The 13,766-nt window shown below is 48.0% G+C and overlaps 1 protein-coding gene across 1 annotated transcript in view; it reads left to right on the plus strand.

The window, feature by feature from the left end:
• The window catches only part of LOC145411350 (uncharacterized), a 128,336-nt gene that overhangs the window by 92,869 nt on the left and 21,701 nt on the right, over nt 1-13,766 (plus strand). Inside the window, exon 9 of the mRNA XM_080281376.1 lies at nt 1,807-2,034. Within this exon, the coding sequence (XP_080137502.1) occupies nt 1,807-2,034 (228 nt within the window). The remainder of the gene's footprint in view (nt 1-1,806; nt 2,035-13,766) is intronic.

Genomic DNA, 13,766 nt, shown 5'->3' on the forward strand with positions numbered 1-13,766 from the left:
TTTGGCTATAGGGTTCGGGATATCATGGAGGAGTTTGGTTTGTTGACAGTACCTGTCAGTCCTGTTCGGATCCCAAGGGTTGCTCCATGGATCTTGCCCAAGGTGACCTACTGCAGGTTTTTTGCAGACTCCAAGGATTCTGTCGCTCCTCAGTGTCTTTTACAGTTATTTTTAGAACATTCTTCTAGTCATGGTGGATCTGTGTCTGTGTATACTGATGGCTCTAAATCTGCCTCTGGTGTAGGTTTTGGAGTGGTATTTTCCAATTTTAGCCGTGGAGGTAGTCTTCCTTTGGCTGCCTCAGTTTTTACTGCAGATTTATCAGCTATCGTTTTAGCCCTGAAGTTAGTATTTGTTCACAATGGCAATCATTTTACTATTTTTAGCGACTCTCAAGGGACACTTTTGGCCCTGGACTCTTTCATCTCTTCCCATCCTATAGTTTTAGCTATTTTGGAGTGGCTGTTCCTCATTCGTCGTCAAGGGAAGAGAATGGATTTCTGCTGGGTTCCGGCACATGTTGGTGTCAAAGGTAATGAAAGGGTAGATGCACTTGCTAAGGCTGCGGCTTTACAACCTGTACGTGCTCCTTGCCCTTTACCTGCTACTGATTTATGCACGTCAGTATTGTCTGCTGTTCATGCTTGTTGGCAGTTACGGTGGGATAGCGTTCCTGTCAGCAAGCTAAAGGAAGTCACCAAGTTCGTCTCTCAGAGTTTGTTTTACAATGCCTCGTAGGTTAGAAACTGTTCTGGCTCGCCTTCGCATTGGACATACCAAGCTCACACATGAGTTCCCCATGTGTGGAGGCATGCAGCCATTCTGTGATGTCTGTTTGGTTCCCCTTACTGTCAGGCATTTGCTGGTTGTGTGTCCCAGTTTGGGTGACTTATGACGAAGGCTGCTATTGAGGCACCAAGGGGAGGGTGGTGCTTACTATCTCTCTTCGATCCTTGGGGGAGAGCATCGTATCCCTGGGGACGATTTGTTTTTATTTCTGAGGGAGGCTGGCCTCTTTCACCTTTTATGATTCCACTGTTTTTATTTTGATGTCTAGTTTTTAATATGGAGTTTTACTTTTTAATGTTTAGTTTTTAATATGGAGTTTTACTTTTTAATGTTCTTTATATATCTACTGCTTATATTTTTGCTTATACGGCGGTGCCATGCGTTCTATCAATCAATCAATTTGTGTGTGTGTGTGTGTGTATGTGTGAGAGAGAGAGAGAGACTACACAACCAGTGGAACCAGCGTGAAAAAGTTTAAGCATGTATGAAAACCCATAAGTCGAGGCAAACTGTAATTCTAATATGGAATAACCACAGATTCCATCCTGACAGCCAGTAGAGTACCAACGGTATCTATATATCCATATTTGAGTTATAGCCTCGTTGAAATAAGAGACTTTGTATTGCCTTTTCCTTAGCGATGGGTAGGTGTGGGGTGTCGATGTGTTATTCTTTAATTCGGACTGAACAATAGTTAAAGGTGATGGAGACAGAGTGAAGGAACGTGGGACGGTGTGGAACAGTAGAGTCGTAGCCAAGTATAATTCAGATGACAGATGACAGAGGTAGAGTGAGAGAGCATGGGAGACGTGTAGACTGTACTTAGGTCCCAAGCGTCATCTTAACTTAGATGGGCAATAAGTGGTGAATGTTGAGAGCGGTGTTGTGATGGAGACGAATTCGAGGTTGAGACCGTGTAATACAGGAATTGGTTTGTGTAGGCGGTGAGCATTGACAGTATTGTGATGGTGGTGTACTAAGGGTATTTTACAATTAATTAGGAGTTATTCTGTGTAGGTGGTGGATGTGGCGAGCGGTGTGACGTTGGGAGAGGGACGCGAAGGTGAGGTGTGTGTCAAGGGCCCCTCCGTCATGCTGGGCTATGCAAACAACCCCACCGCCACTGCCGCCACTATCGACTCTGACGGGTGGCTACACACTGGCGACGTCGGCTACTACGACAATCAGGGACTCCTCTACATCACAGACAGGATCAAGGACCTCATCAAAGTCAAGGGGCATCAGGTGATTAGTAGCAGTAGTAGTAGCAATGGCAGTAGTAGCAGTAGTAGTAGTAATAGAGGTAGCAGTAGCAGCAGTAGTAGTAGTAGTAGTAGTAGTAGCAATAGCAATAGTAGTAGCAGTATTAGTAGTAGCAGTAGTAGTAGTAGTAAAAGTAGTATAGTAGTAGTAGTAGTAAAACTAGTAGTAGTAGTAGTACTAGTAGCAATAGTAGTAGCAGTAGTAGTAGCAATGGTAATAATAGTAGCAGTAGTAGTAGTAGTAGTAGTAAAAGTAGTAGTAGTAGTAGTAGTAGTCTTTCGTGGCTGCACACAAAAGGAATGAACAAGAAAAAACAGAAACTATCAAGAACGGATCCAGCAAGTGGACTATGGTCGACTCACTCCCCTTATGTTTACAACACCTTTTGGGACGGGTCCAGAGGTGGTGAGAGTCTACTCGAGACTAGCAGAGATTCTTTCTGAGTAGAAGCGTCAACCCCAGAGTTCTGTTATGGAATGGATGATATGTCAACTGTCATTCTCCTTCATGAGGTCTGCACTCCTACGACTATGCCTCCGGGGCAAAAGATTATCAACCCTCAGGCCTGTCTCTCTGGTGGGTATGGATTACAAAGCTGCTGTGGTCGAGAGCCACATAGACCAGCGACTCCAATAGATTAATGTCTTTATAAACACTGTAATGTTAATGAATAAAAATTACGTATTAAACGCACCAGTAGATGGTTGGTAACTACAGCCGTTGGTATGCCTGGGGCCAACAGATTGTAATATGAGGGTTAGTGTTAGCCTTCAAAATACAACTCCAATGGTGAACTGTATTATGAAGGTTGGCGTTGCTCTTCACAATATAATTTTCAACTGGATGGAGGTGATGTAGTATTAGTAGTAGTGGTAGTAGTAGTAGCAACAGTTGTAGTATATAAATAAATATAAATAAATATACCGGATACATAAATAGACTATATACCGTTATAATATATATATATATATATATATATATATATATATATATATATATATATATATATATATATATTACAGTAAGCCCCCGTTTTTGGCGATCCAATTAGTCTGGCGAAACTACCGCCAAATGCGAATTTCGCCAAACGCGAGTTCTTTTTACCATATAAATTGCCTATAAAGTGCCTCAATCAGTCTTTGGTCATTGCCAAAGTCCCCCTTTTGACCCCTAAAACACCATCTTTCGAGCTGAAATAAAATCTTTTGCCTTCACATATTAATACACGTGTAGAAAACAGACCAATAAACAATAAATAAAGCTAATAAGACATGATATAAAGGTTGTAACTAACCGTAAATAGAGTGAAGATAGGCTTGCTTGGCTGGGGACGTCGGAGTGGCAGTGGGGGCAGCTTAGTTGCTACCACCACTTTCCTCATCACTCTCCCCCTCCTCCCCCATAACCCCCTTAGCAACCATTTGTCTCGTTGATCATCCACTTCATCGAAGCCAGAAAAGTCAGCATCCAGCTTAAAGAGGGCAGCAAAGCTTGGCTGGGGAGGTTGGGATGGCTGGGGAGGTTGTGGCTGTTCTTGTGGCTGCTTTTGGGGCTGTTCTTGTGGCACATCGAGTGGGGGGGACCGCCAGGGGACCGCCAAGTTTGAATTCAAATCGCCAAGCGCGCATTCGGTGGTCCGTGGCCACCCTACCGCCAACACTGAGTTTCGCCAAGTTGAAATTCGCCAAACGCGGGGGCTTACTGTATATATCTATATATATATATATATATATATATATATATATATATATATATATATATATATATATATATATATATATATATATATATAATTTATATATATATATATATATATATATATATATATATAATTTATATATATATATATATATATATATATATATATATATAATTTATATCTATATATATATATATATATATATATATATATATATATATATCATATATATTACAAGTGCACTGCTGAACAAATACCTTCCCCAACCCTCTCCACGAATTCCTTGACTGAGCCAATCCTTTCCACGTTATCCCTGCTAATTTCCATATCTCATCTCTCCACCTCCTGTCTGGCCTTTTTCTGCTAAGTTTGCAATCTATATATCTATATATATCTATCTATCTATCTATATATATATATATATATATATATGTATATATATATATATATATATATATATATATATATATATATTGTTATGCTAGGGGTTTTTAGGCGGCTTCCCGTCCTAGCAAACCTAGAGTATAGTTGGGTTCCCTTTCTAGACCGGAGTCAAGACACAGTGTGAGAGGAACAGGGCATAAAATATACACAGGGCAACAACCATATACGTATATTACCAAATTATGAATATAGTTTTGAATGGAGAGTTGCTTGAGGAGGTAGAGTGTTTTAAATATCTAGGGTCACATGTTGCTGTGGATGGAAGAATAGATGCAGAAGTGAAATTTAGAATAAATGAAATAGGAAAGGTGCTGGGAGGAATGAAAAAAGTGTTTAGATGTCGTTCGCTTAGAATGGATGTAAAGAGAAGGCTGTATGAGGGTGTTGTGGTACCGACTGCATTATATGGGGCTGAAACATGGAATATGGGTGAAGCAGAGAGGAAAAGTTTGAATGTAATGGAGATGAGGTGTCTGAGGAGTATGTGTGGAGTGACGCATATGGATCGAGTGCGAAATGAAGTGCGAAGGAGAACTGGAGTTGTTCGGGAGATGGCTGGTAGAGTTGAGCAGAGGGTGTTGCGATGGTTTGGGTATATGGAGAGAATGGATAATGAGCGATTGGTGAAAAAGATAACTAGATCTGATGTGAGAGGTGTAAGGCTGAGAGGAAGACCACGAATAGGATGGATGGACAGTGTGAAGAGAGCGCTGGATGCGAGAGGGATGTCTGTTGTGCAAGGAAGAATGGCTGTGCGTGACAGAAATAAATGGAGAGAAATTGTGAATGAATAAGTGATGACGCAGCCCTGGGGGGATATTCTCCTGCATTTGGTCTGATCAGCTAGTCAGGTCAGGTGCGGGTAAGGGGATGAGTCTGTTATGATGTGGCAGGAGTAAACCAGCTCTGCTGTCGGGCCCTGCTGCGGATGTCACTGATTGCATTGCGCAGTTGACCCTTATGCAGTGTGGTGTGGTGAGGATCTGTCCGTTCTCCCCTTTGGGGCTAAGATGCGAATGAATGTGTTTGAATGGATGAGTAAATGGGGAGTGTGTCGTCCTGTCTCGGCTACCTCCCTTTCCTTGGGGGAAGCAGCCTAGGTATATAGATAGATGAATACAGGACAGCTAGATGTTCCACAAGACTTTATACAATGGCAAAGCTCAGACTGGCAGAGATATTGTAGGAATCACGCAGGATAATGGCCGTCTCGAGACTAAGCAGACAGACACTGCACTTAAGTGAAGCTGGGAGTACACTTAATTACTGGGCTACATATACTTTGTAATGATTATACACATGTCCCGTGTTCACTGAGTGAAGCGAGATAGCAGCATATTATTACTGTCTCGGCGTACACTTGGTGGAGTTGGATTAGTTCACCTCTGTCACTCTGCTCCGACTGTCACTTTCACTTTCACCTCACGGGCATGAAAGTCACAGTCACGGCCGGGATGTGGGGCAAGGGAGTGGCAGCTCACAGGTGTCAGCCCAGGGTTGGATGAGTCCCATCACATGCCTTTTTGTCTAGGGAGCATGGGATTACTAGTAGGGGCATCATCCTCCAGAGTGGGCTTCGATCAGGTGTGGTGAAGGGCCCCGCACTGGAGGGGCTGGGGATAGGAGTTCAGCCCTCGGGACTAAGGCCAAAAAGCTCTTGTAGGTGCTCCAGCATGCCCGGTGCGGAGAGGGCATTGCTCCTCGTCAGGACTGGAGAGGTCGTGCCCCAGGTACTAGGGGGAGCATGGAGAGCCTGTCTGCTGCAGTCTCACTCCTGCTACTTCGCCGTCAGGGTAGGGCTGCAGTGTTGCTGGCGACAGGAGTCCGACAGTTGTTGGTTGCCCACTGGTGCTGGCTGGATGGAGTGCAGCCCCGGGGTCAATACAGGCCCTCTCCAGCAGTTCGTGAATGGGAGGTCCTCCTCTTGGAGGCTGCCTCGGGCTGGGAGGTAGGGGTGGGGCCAGCCTTACCAGTAATAGGGCAGCTCGAGCAGGGTTCTCTGGTGTGGAGTCACAGGGAGCAAGGGACTTTTTGGGCATCCCTCCCTGGCGCAGCTATCAGCCATCGCCACAGTCACCACGGTCCCTTAGGCAATAGGAGTTGGGCGGCCACCGGCTGTTACCGGGGCCTGACTCCCTGATGGGACCGCAGATGAAGGGTGACTGCGGGTGCGGCTACAGATCATTGCCGATGTCCCGTATGAGGGGTGATGTGTAGACGAGAGGCGGCTACAGGCTGTCCCCTGTCTACTAGCGTGGCTACGGGCCGTCACCGGTGTCATGCCCCTCAAGGCAACTACAAAAGGAGAGAGGGCGTGCCTTTCTCTCCCCACATGCAGCAACCTGCCATCACGGGTTCTGCAGGGGGGGTGGACAGCTTTGTGAGCAGCTATTGACCGACTCAGATGCGCGGCTACTGGACGTCGCAATTGCACAGCTGCAGGCCACTGCTGGCAAATGGCTACCGGCCGTTGCTAAGGCATGACTGCAGGCCACTGCTTGTTCACAATGAGTGGCTGCTGCTTATGGATGGCTGTGGGCTGCTGCTTGTGCATGGCTACAGGCCATTGCTTTTGTACAGCTATATGACACTGGTTGTGCACAGCTACAGGCTGTTGCTTGTGCACGGCTATGGGCCGCTGCTTGTGCATGGCTACAGGCTGTTGCTTGTGCACGGCTATGGGCCGCTGCTTGTGCATGGCTACAGGCTGTTGCTTGTGCACGGCTATGGGCCGCTGCTTGTGCATGGCTACAGGCCATTGCTGGGGTGCTGTCTGGAGCTGGTTTATTAGCTCCACCCCAATCCTGGCGAGGGTTGGATCGGTTGGAGGGTAATGCACCCAGACTGATATGTTCACTCCAGGTGTAGTCCAAGGAATAAGGGCACATGGCCGTGAGGGACATATGTCCATATCGCATGGACGTCACGCTTGCTTTACCTATCCCTTTGTTGTCGCCTCCTGTGGGTGTCGTAATGCCCTCCGTTGTCACGGCTGCTATTTCACGATCGTCGTGGTGCGAAAAGTCACGTCCCCTTGACTGGAGGTAGTAGGTCTTGGTGGTACCAGTGATGTGGGTTGGGGTCAGATGTTGGAGGAGGGTAATCCACTGTGTAGTTGCTTGGTTTTCGGCGTGGCGAAGGTTGCAGTATAGGTAGAGGGTGGAGCTTTGAGAAGAGGTGTGGAGGGTCTGGAGGAGGTGATGAGGCTCGCCGATTTGGCATTTCCTACAGCGGGGTTGGTGCCCAGGTGGCAGGCCTGATTCTCATGACTGTCAGTGGTTGTTTCTCCAGTGATCTCAGCCGAATGCTGGCATTGGAGGCGAGGGTGGCGGTTTTATGCCGGGGAGAAACGCAGGTGTTTTCCCCGGGGACTGGGGTGGATGGAGATTTCAGCTGGGCTTGGTGTATTCGGAGGGTGATGGAGGCAGTGTTGGGGGTGTGGGGGCTGGGGCTGGTTGAGTCTGGTGGGGGAGGCAAGGCAGGGGGTGGGGGAGGGGGATAGTGGTGTATCTGGTAGGAGGGCGTGAGAGGCAGCTGGATCGGGCGAAGGTGGTTTTTAGGGTGGGTGTGGGTGGTGAGGTAGGAGTGTTGCTGCGTGGTGGTCTGGCTATGTGTGGTGTGGTGCTGTGATGGGCGGTGTTGGGTGGTGGAGTTTGGGGTGGAGGTTCGAGGGCGGCGGAGGGAGAGGAAGTGATGCGGGTGGAGGTGACGGGGCAGTAGAGGGTGGTGTGCGGGCTTGTGGGTGGGTGTCAGTTGGGGATGGTCTTGACGTGATCGGGCGGCATGGTGTTGGTGAGGTGGTAGGTGTGGTGGTGTGAGGTGCGGAGGTCTGGAGAGGTGGTGGTGAGGGGGTGGGGGGTTTGCTGGGGGAAGGGATTTGTGGCGGCGATGAGGCGGGGGGTTCCCTGGGGGAAGGGATTTGTGGCGGCGATGAGGCAGGGGGTGAGGTGTCATGGGGGGTAGGAGGTGAGGGAGCCAGTGGTGAGGTAGTGGTTGACAAGGGAAGGGAGGAGGAGGGAGTGATGTAGCAATCGTAGGAGTCAGAAGAGGGGTCTGGGGTGGTGAGTGGAGGTGAGGTGGTGCAAGAGGTGGTGCAGAAGGTGGGCAGGGTGGGTCGGTGAGAGGTGATGGTGTGGAATGGGCGCATGTGGTGATTCCTGTACGTCCTTGGAGTGACTTGGTAGAGATTAGGGATATCTGACAGTGTAGGGGCCCATAAAGCAGGGGAAGAGTTTATGGGTAATCGGTAGTTTTGCAACCATCATGGAATCACCTGGTTTGTAAGGGTTTGAGGGGGCAGTGGCGAGTTGGAGGTCCAGGCCGTTTTGTAGGTGGTGAAGACGCCTCTTGAGGTGGTGGAGAGGGTCGGACATGGGGGATGTGGTGGGAGGTTGTAGGTGTTCAAGGAGTGACAGGAGTAAAGGGGCTTCCCCACAAATGCACTCGTGAGGGGATATGCTGTCCTCCCAGGGGCAGGAGTTGATTCCCCACTGGACAATTTTTACGTGGACTGGCCAGTCTTCATTTTTCGTTTTCTCGATTCTAGTGCGCACCTGGTTCATGAGAGTGCGGTGGCTCCTCTCACAATTCCATTCTCCTGTGGCCAGTAAGGAGAGGAGTGGAAGATGTGGTAGCCAAATATGTAGACTAGTTCCCACCAGATGTTGCTAGTGAACTCATGGACGTTGTCCAAGTGTAGGGCCTGAGGTATTCCAAAATAAGGGAAGATGTGGTGGACTAGGGCATCGGCCACAACAACGGCGTGATGTTCTTTGGCCAGACACACGATGAGGAACTTGGAATACGTATCCATGAAGGTAATGATGTAACGGTATCCAGCCTTAGGTGGTAGGGGCCCCACTACATCTACTGATGGCAACTGCCAAGGCTAGTAGGCAGTTATGCTCCCTGATGGGCCAGCGGTGCAGGTGATATCCTTGACTAAGGCACAGGCTTGGCAGGACTGGGTGATTTGCCTGGCCAGGTTGCTGGCGTTGGGTGTCCGATAGGTATCGCTGAACATGTGAAGGAGCTTCTTAATACCTAAGTGGATTCTGTTATCGGCTCAGAGATGCCTCATGGTGTCTAAGGCAGTATCTGGGTCGAGGAGAATGTGGCCCAATGGGGTGAATAAATTGTTGCCCTTCTGGTGGAGTTTGGCAAATAAGTGGGGTGGAATCCAGGGGGGGCGGTCCTTGCCACGCCACTGTTGGAGGTGCACCAGCTCATATAATATCGCGCAGAGGGGTAGGCGCGAGAATGCATCGGCATTAGTATGGAGCTTATCGGGGTGGTAGGAGATCTCGTAATTAAATTCCTCCCACGTCTCCCTCTTTCTGATGAGTTGGGCATTGTGCGTGTTGGACTGTCATAGCCATTGGAGCAACTGGTGGTTTGTGATGATGGTGACATTTGTTCCAGAAAGGTAGGCCAGGAAATGCTCCAAGGCCCATATGATGTCCAGGACTCTCGATTGCTGGTGGTGTAATTCTTTTCAGCCTGGTCAAGGGTGCGACTGGCGCAGACGATGATATGTTCTCATCCCTCATGGACTTGGGCAAGGATGGCGCCGATTGTGATCAGGGAGACGTCGGTGTATAATCAGAAGGGTAGGGTGTAATTGGGGAAGGCGATGACAGTGGCAGTTATGAGTTTCAGTACCTGAAAGGCAGCCCGTCCTTCACTGGTCCAGGCGAAGGGTTCTCCCTTCGGGGTCAGGTCATGGAGAGGCTTGGCGATATTGGCGAATCTCTTCACGAACCAACAATAGTATGAGGTCGGCCCCTGGAAGACTCGGACCTCGTGGAAGTCTCATGGGGGAGCTCCGCAATGGCACACAGCTTGTCGGGGTCGGGTGAAATTCCATCTTTCGAGATTATATGCCCCAGGAAAGCAACAGTTCTCATGGCCAGGACACACTTGGAAGGCCAGAGCTTGAGGGCTGCCTGGTAGATACGTTGAAAAACATTCCTGAGGCAATGAAGGTGATCGGCCTATGCCTTGCTAAAAATGATAACATCATCCAGGTACGCCAGACATATTTCCCAGGTGAGGCCACTCAGGACGGACTCCATCAACCGGGAGAAGGTGGCAGGTGCGTTGCAGAGTCCAAATGGCAAGACATTAAATTCATAATGCTTTCCATTACCAGTGGAAAACGCGGTCTTCCCTCTATCCTCGCAGTGTACGCGGACCTGCCAATACCCAGATTGAAGGTCTAGGGTAGAGAACCACGAGGCACCGTGCTGCGGGTTGAGGGAATCATCAATTCTAGGCAATGGGGTGACATCCTTGAGGCAGCAGTAACCCACACAGAATCGCATAGTGCTGTCTTTCTTCTTGACGAGGATGACAGGAGAGGACCAGTGGCTGGTGGAAGATGAAACAATGCTGGCATCAAGCATTTCCTGGACCTGCTGGTCTTCCTCTGCTCATTGTTTTAGGTTTTTCCATCGGGATGGTTGGTGGATAGGCAGTCCTGTGGCGTGTATCTTGTGCGCCAGGTAGGTAGTGTGGCCGATATCGGTAGGTCCTGATGCAACAAGGTCCTGAAAGTCCAGGAGTAGATGGCGGATAGTGTTGGCTTGGTGGGGTTAGAGATGCTCAGGTATGGAGGGTAGTGGGGCAGGGGAGGAGGGGGTGGAGGTGCATGGTTCTGCCTCTTCCATTTCTCCTACCACCAGCCCCTTGGGTAGTGTGAGGGGGTGGTGGTGGTGTTGGCAATTTGGATCGCCACGATGTGCTGCGTGATGAGGGGGAATGGTGATGGTGGAGGTGGTGGTAGCAGGAAAGGTGGTGTGGCCAGGAGGCTGGAGAGGGGGCTAGGGGAGGGGAGGCAAGTGGGTGGGGTGCGGTGCTGAGGGGGGGCAGGAGATGGTTTGCAGGTGCACAGGGCTTGTGAGGGATTGGGGGAGGAGACTGGTGGTTTCTTAAACTGAAGTTGCTGCTTGTGGCAGTTGATGGTTGTTCGCAGTTTCTGAAGGAGGTCCAGTCCCAAATGTCCATCATAGGTGTGACAGACTGAGTTGAAAACGATGAGTTTGTGTTGAGTTTGGATGTTCTGATGAGTATTGGTGCGTATGGCCCGGGTTTCCCCATGGATGGGTAGGGGGCCATTCCCTGCGTCCATGAGATGAGTCGACATAGGGAAAAGCGGGTCAAAAGCCAATTATGATGGGAGTAAAAGTGACTATAAAGGCACGATCTGGCCGCCCCTGTATCAACCAAAAGCCTCGCTTGAACCCCGTTCACCCTCATCTTATCTTAGACTGGGGGGGCGATATTTCTGAGAAGTGGCCCCCACCACCGTGGGGAGGTGCTGGGGCAGGCCTAAAATTCCAGCTGGTGGGGGCTTTCGTCTTCCTCCAGCTTCGTTTCCCCTGGATCGGTATCTCTGGTTGGTGCGGTGTCATCCTCGCGGTCCTTGTTCTCTAATGATGATACCTTGCATCGGCCTGGAGAGTTTGATTTGTTCCGGGCTGCTTTGAGCTGATCCTGGATGTCGTGGAGTGGACACCGGTGGCTACAAGCAGGGATTGATCGTAATTGGGTTCTGGTTCTCCTTGTACACAAGGCGCTTGTTGGTGGGGTGAGCCCTACGTGGGGTTGGCGTAGTTGTGGGCTGGTAGTGGCCAACGCTTGCTGGATGGGGCTGGTTTGTTTGTAGGGAATTTGCTCACTATGTTGATTTGTTGAGGGATGGAGCGGGAGGTCAGGAGTCACCGTATTGGCTGGACGTCCATGTTCAAGTCTCCCATAGGGTCGTGTATGGTAAAGTGTTCCATGACAATACCAAGGAGAACTCTGAAGAGGGTATTAAAAGTATGCTGCTCCCAGGTTTCTGCATCAGCTTCCGGGTATGCAGCAGTGATGAGCTGCCTGGCCTAGATGACAGTGTCATCCAGGCTTCCGCCGCAAGTTAGGCTGTCCAATTGGGACAGTGCCACCACTCTTCCTAGAGAGGGTGTCATTGCTTCCACCACTATTTTGGTGAAATTCGTCCATGTTAGTTCGGGGATGACTTTGGACACAATACTGACTGCTGGTTTGCCCGGATAATTGTGGTTCTACTTACGTTACTTTATATATATATATATATGTATATCAGCAGCAGCAGCAGTTTGAGTGTCCACTGCAGGACCGGCCTATCCTGACCAAAGTGGGGACAAAACAGCCTATGTATCTCGACCATGTGGCTTAGGCTGTCTGGTGGCAATTGTGTTCTTACCTACCTTACCTAATTGTATCTTTACAGGAATGAGTCAAGCTCGTACTGTCCCGTGTCTTAAACCATATATATCGTACATATCCTTAAATTTGTGAATTGTTTTGGCACACACTATTTCATTCGGTAGTGCATTCCATTGATCAATTGCTCTGTTTGGGAAACTGAATTTCCTTACGTCTTTATCACCTCTCTTCTTATGCAGTTTTATGCAGTGTCCTCTTGCTGATGCTTCTCCATATGTTAAGTAATCATTTATGTCTATTTTCTCCTTTCCTGATATGCTCTTATATAGCATTATCATGTCACCTCTTTTCCTTCTGTCCTGTAGTGTTGGTAGATTAAGATTATTTAGTCTTTCTTTGTAGCTTAGGTCCCTTAAGCTTGGTATCCATCTTGTAGCGGCCCTTTGAACTTTTTCAATCTTGTCTATATGCTTTTTGAGATGAGGACTCCAGACTACTGATGCATATTCCAGGGTTGGTCTAATGAATGATGTTATTATCCTTCTTAGCATGTCTTCATTTATGTATGTGAATGCTATTCTCATATTTGCAAGCAGTGTATACATGTTCCGTACCTTCTCGCTGATGTGGTCAGCCGGAGATAGTCTGTTATTGATAATCACACCTAGGTCTTTCTCTCTTTCTGATGTGTATAGGGCTTTATTTCCTAACTTATAATCCCAATCAGGTCTTTTTCCACATTTACCAAACTTGATTACATGACACTTGTCCACATTGAATTCCATTTGCCATGTACTACTCCATTCATGAAGTTTATTTAATTCTTCATGTAGCTCCCTACAAGAGTCTGTGCTAGTAATTCTCTTTGTATTTTTGCATCATCTGCAAACATATTCAGATAGCTCTCATTTCCAGTGTTACTGTTTATATCATTTATATACACTAAAAACATGATTGGTGCCAGCACCGAACCCTGTGGTACTCCACTAGTCACTTCTTTCCATGATGAGTAGTTTCCTCTTTGTACTGTCCTCATTTCTCTTTTTATGAGAAAGTCTTGCATCCAACAAAACAGTTTGCCTCGAATTCCTCCTTGATGGTACAGTTTCCATAAAAGTCTTTAGTGTGGTACTGTGTCAAAAGCTTTCTTGAAATCTAAATAGATACTGTCCACCCATCCTTCCCTTTCCTGTATTGTGTTTGTTACTCTGTCATAGTAGCTCAACAGATTAGTAACACATGATTTTCCTTTTCTGAAACCAAACTGTCTTTCTGTTATCATACTGTGTTCTTCTAGATGATTTACCCAAGCTTTTCTTATAAGTTTTTCTAATACCTTGCTTACAACACTGGTCAGTGATACTGGTCGGTAGTTGAGAGG

This window comes from Coenobita brevimanus, chromosome 89, assembly GCF_032717465.1.
Source record: "Coenobita brevimanus isolate Jiangsu-jjx chromosome 89, ASM3271746v2, whole genome shotgun sequence".
Taxonomy (NCBI): Eukaryota; Metazoa; Arthropoda; class Malacostraca; order Decapoda; family Coenobitidae; genus Coenobita; species Coenobita brevimanus.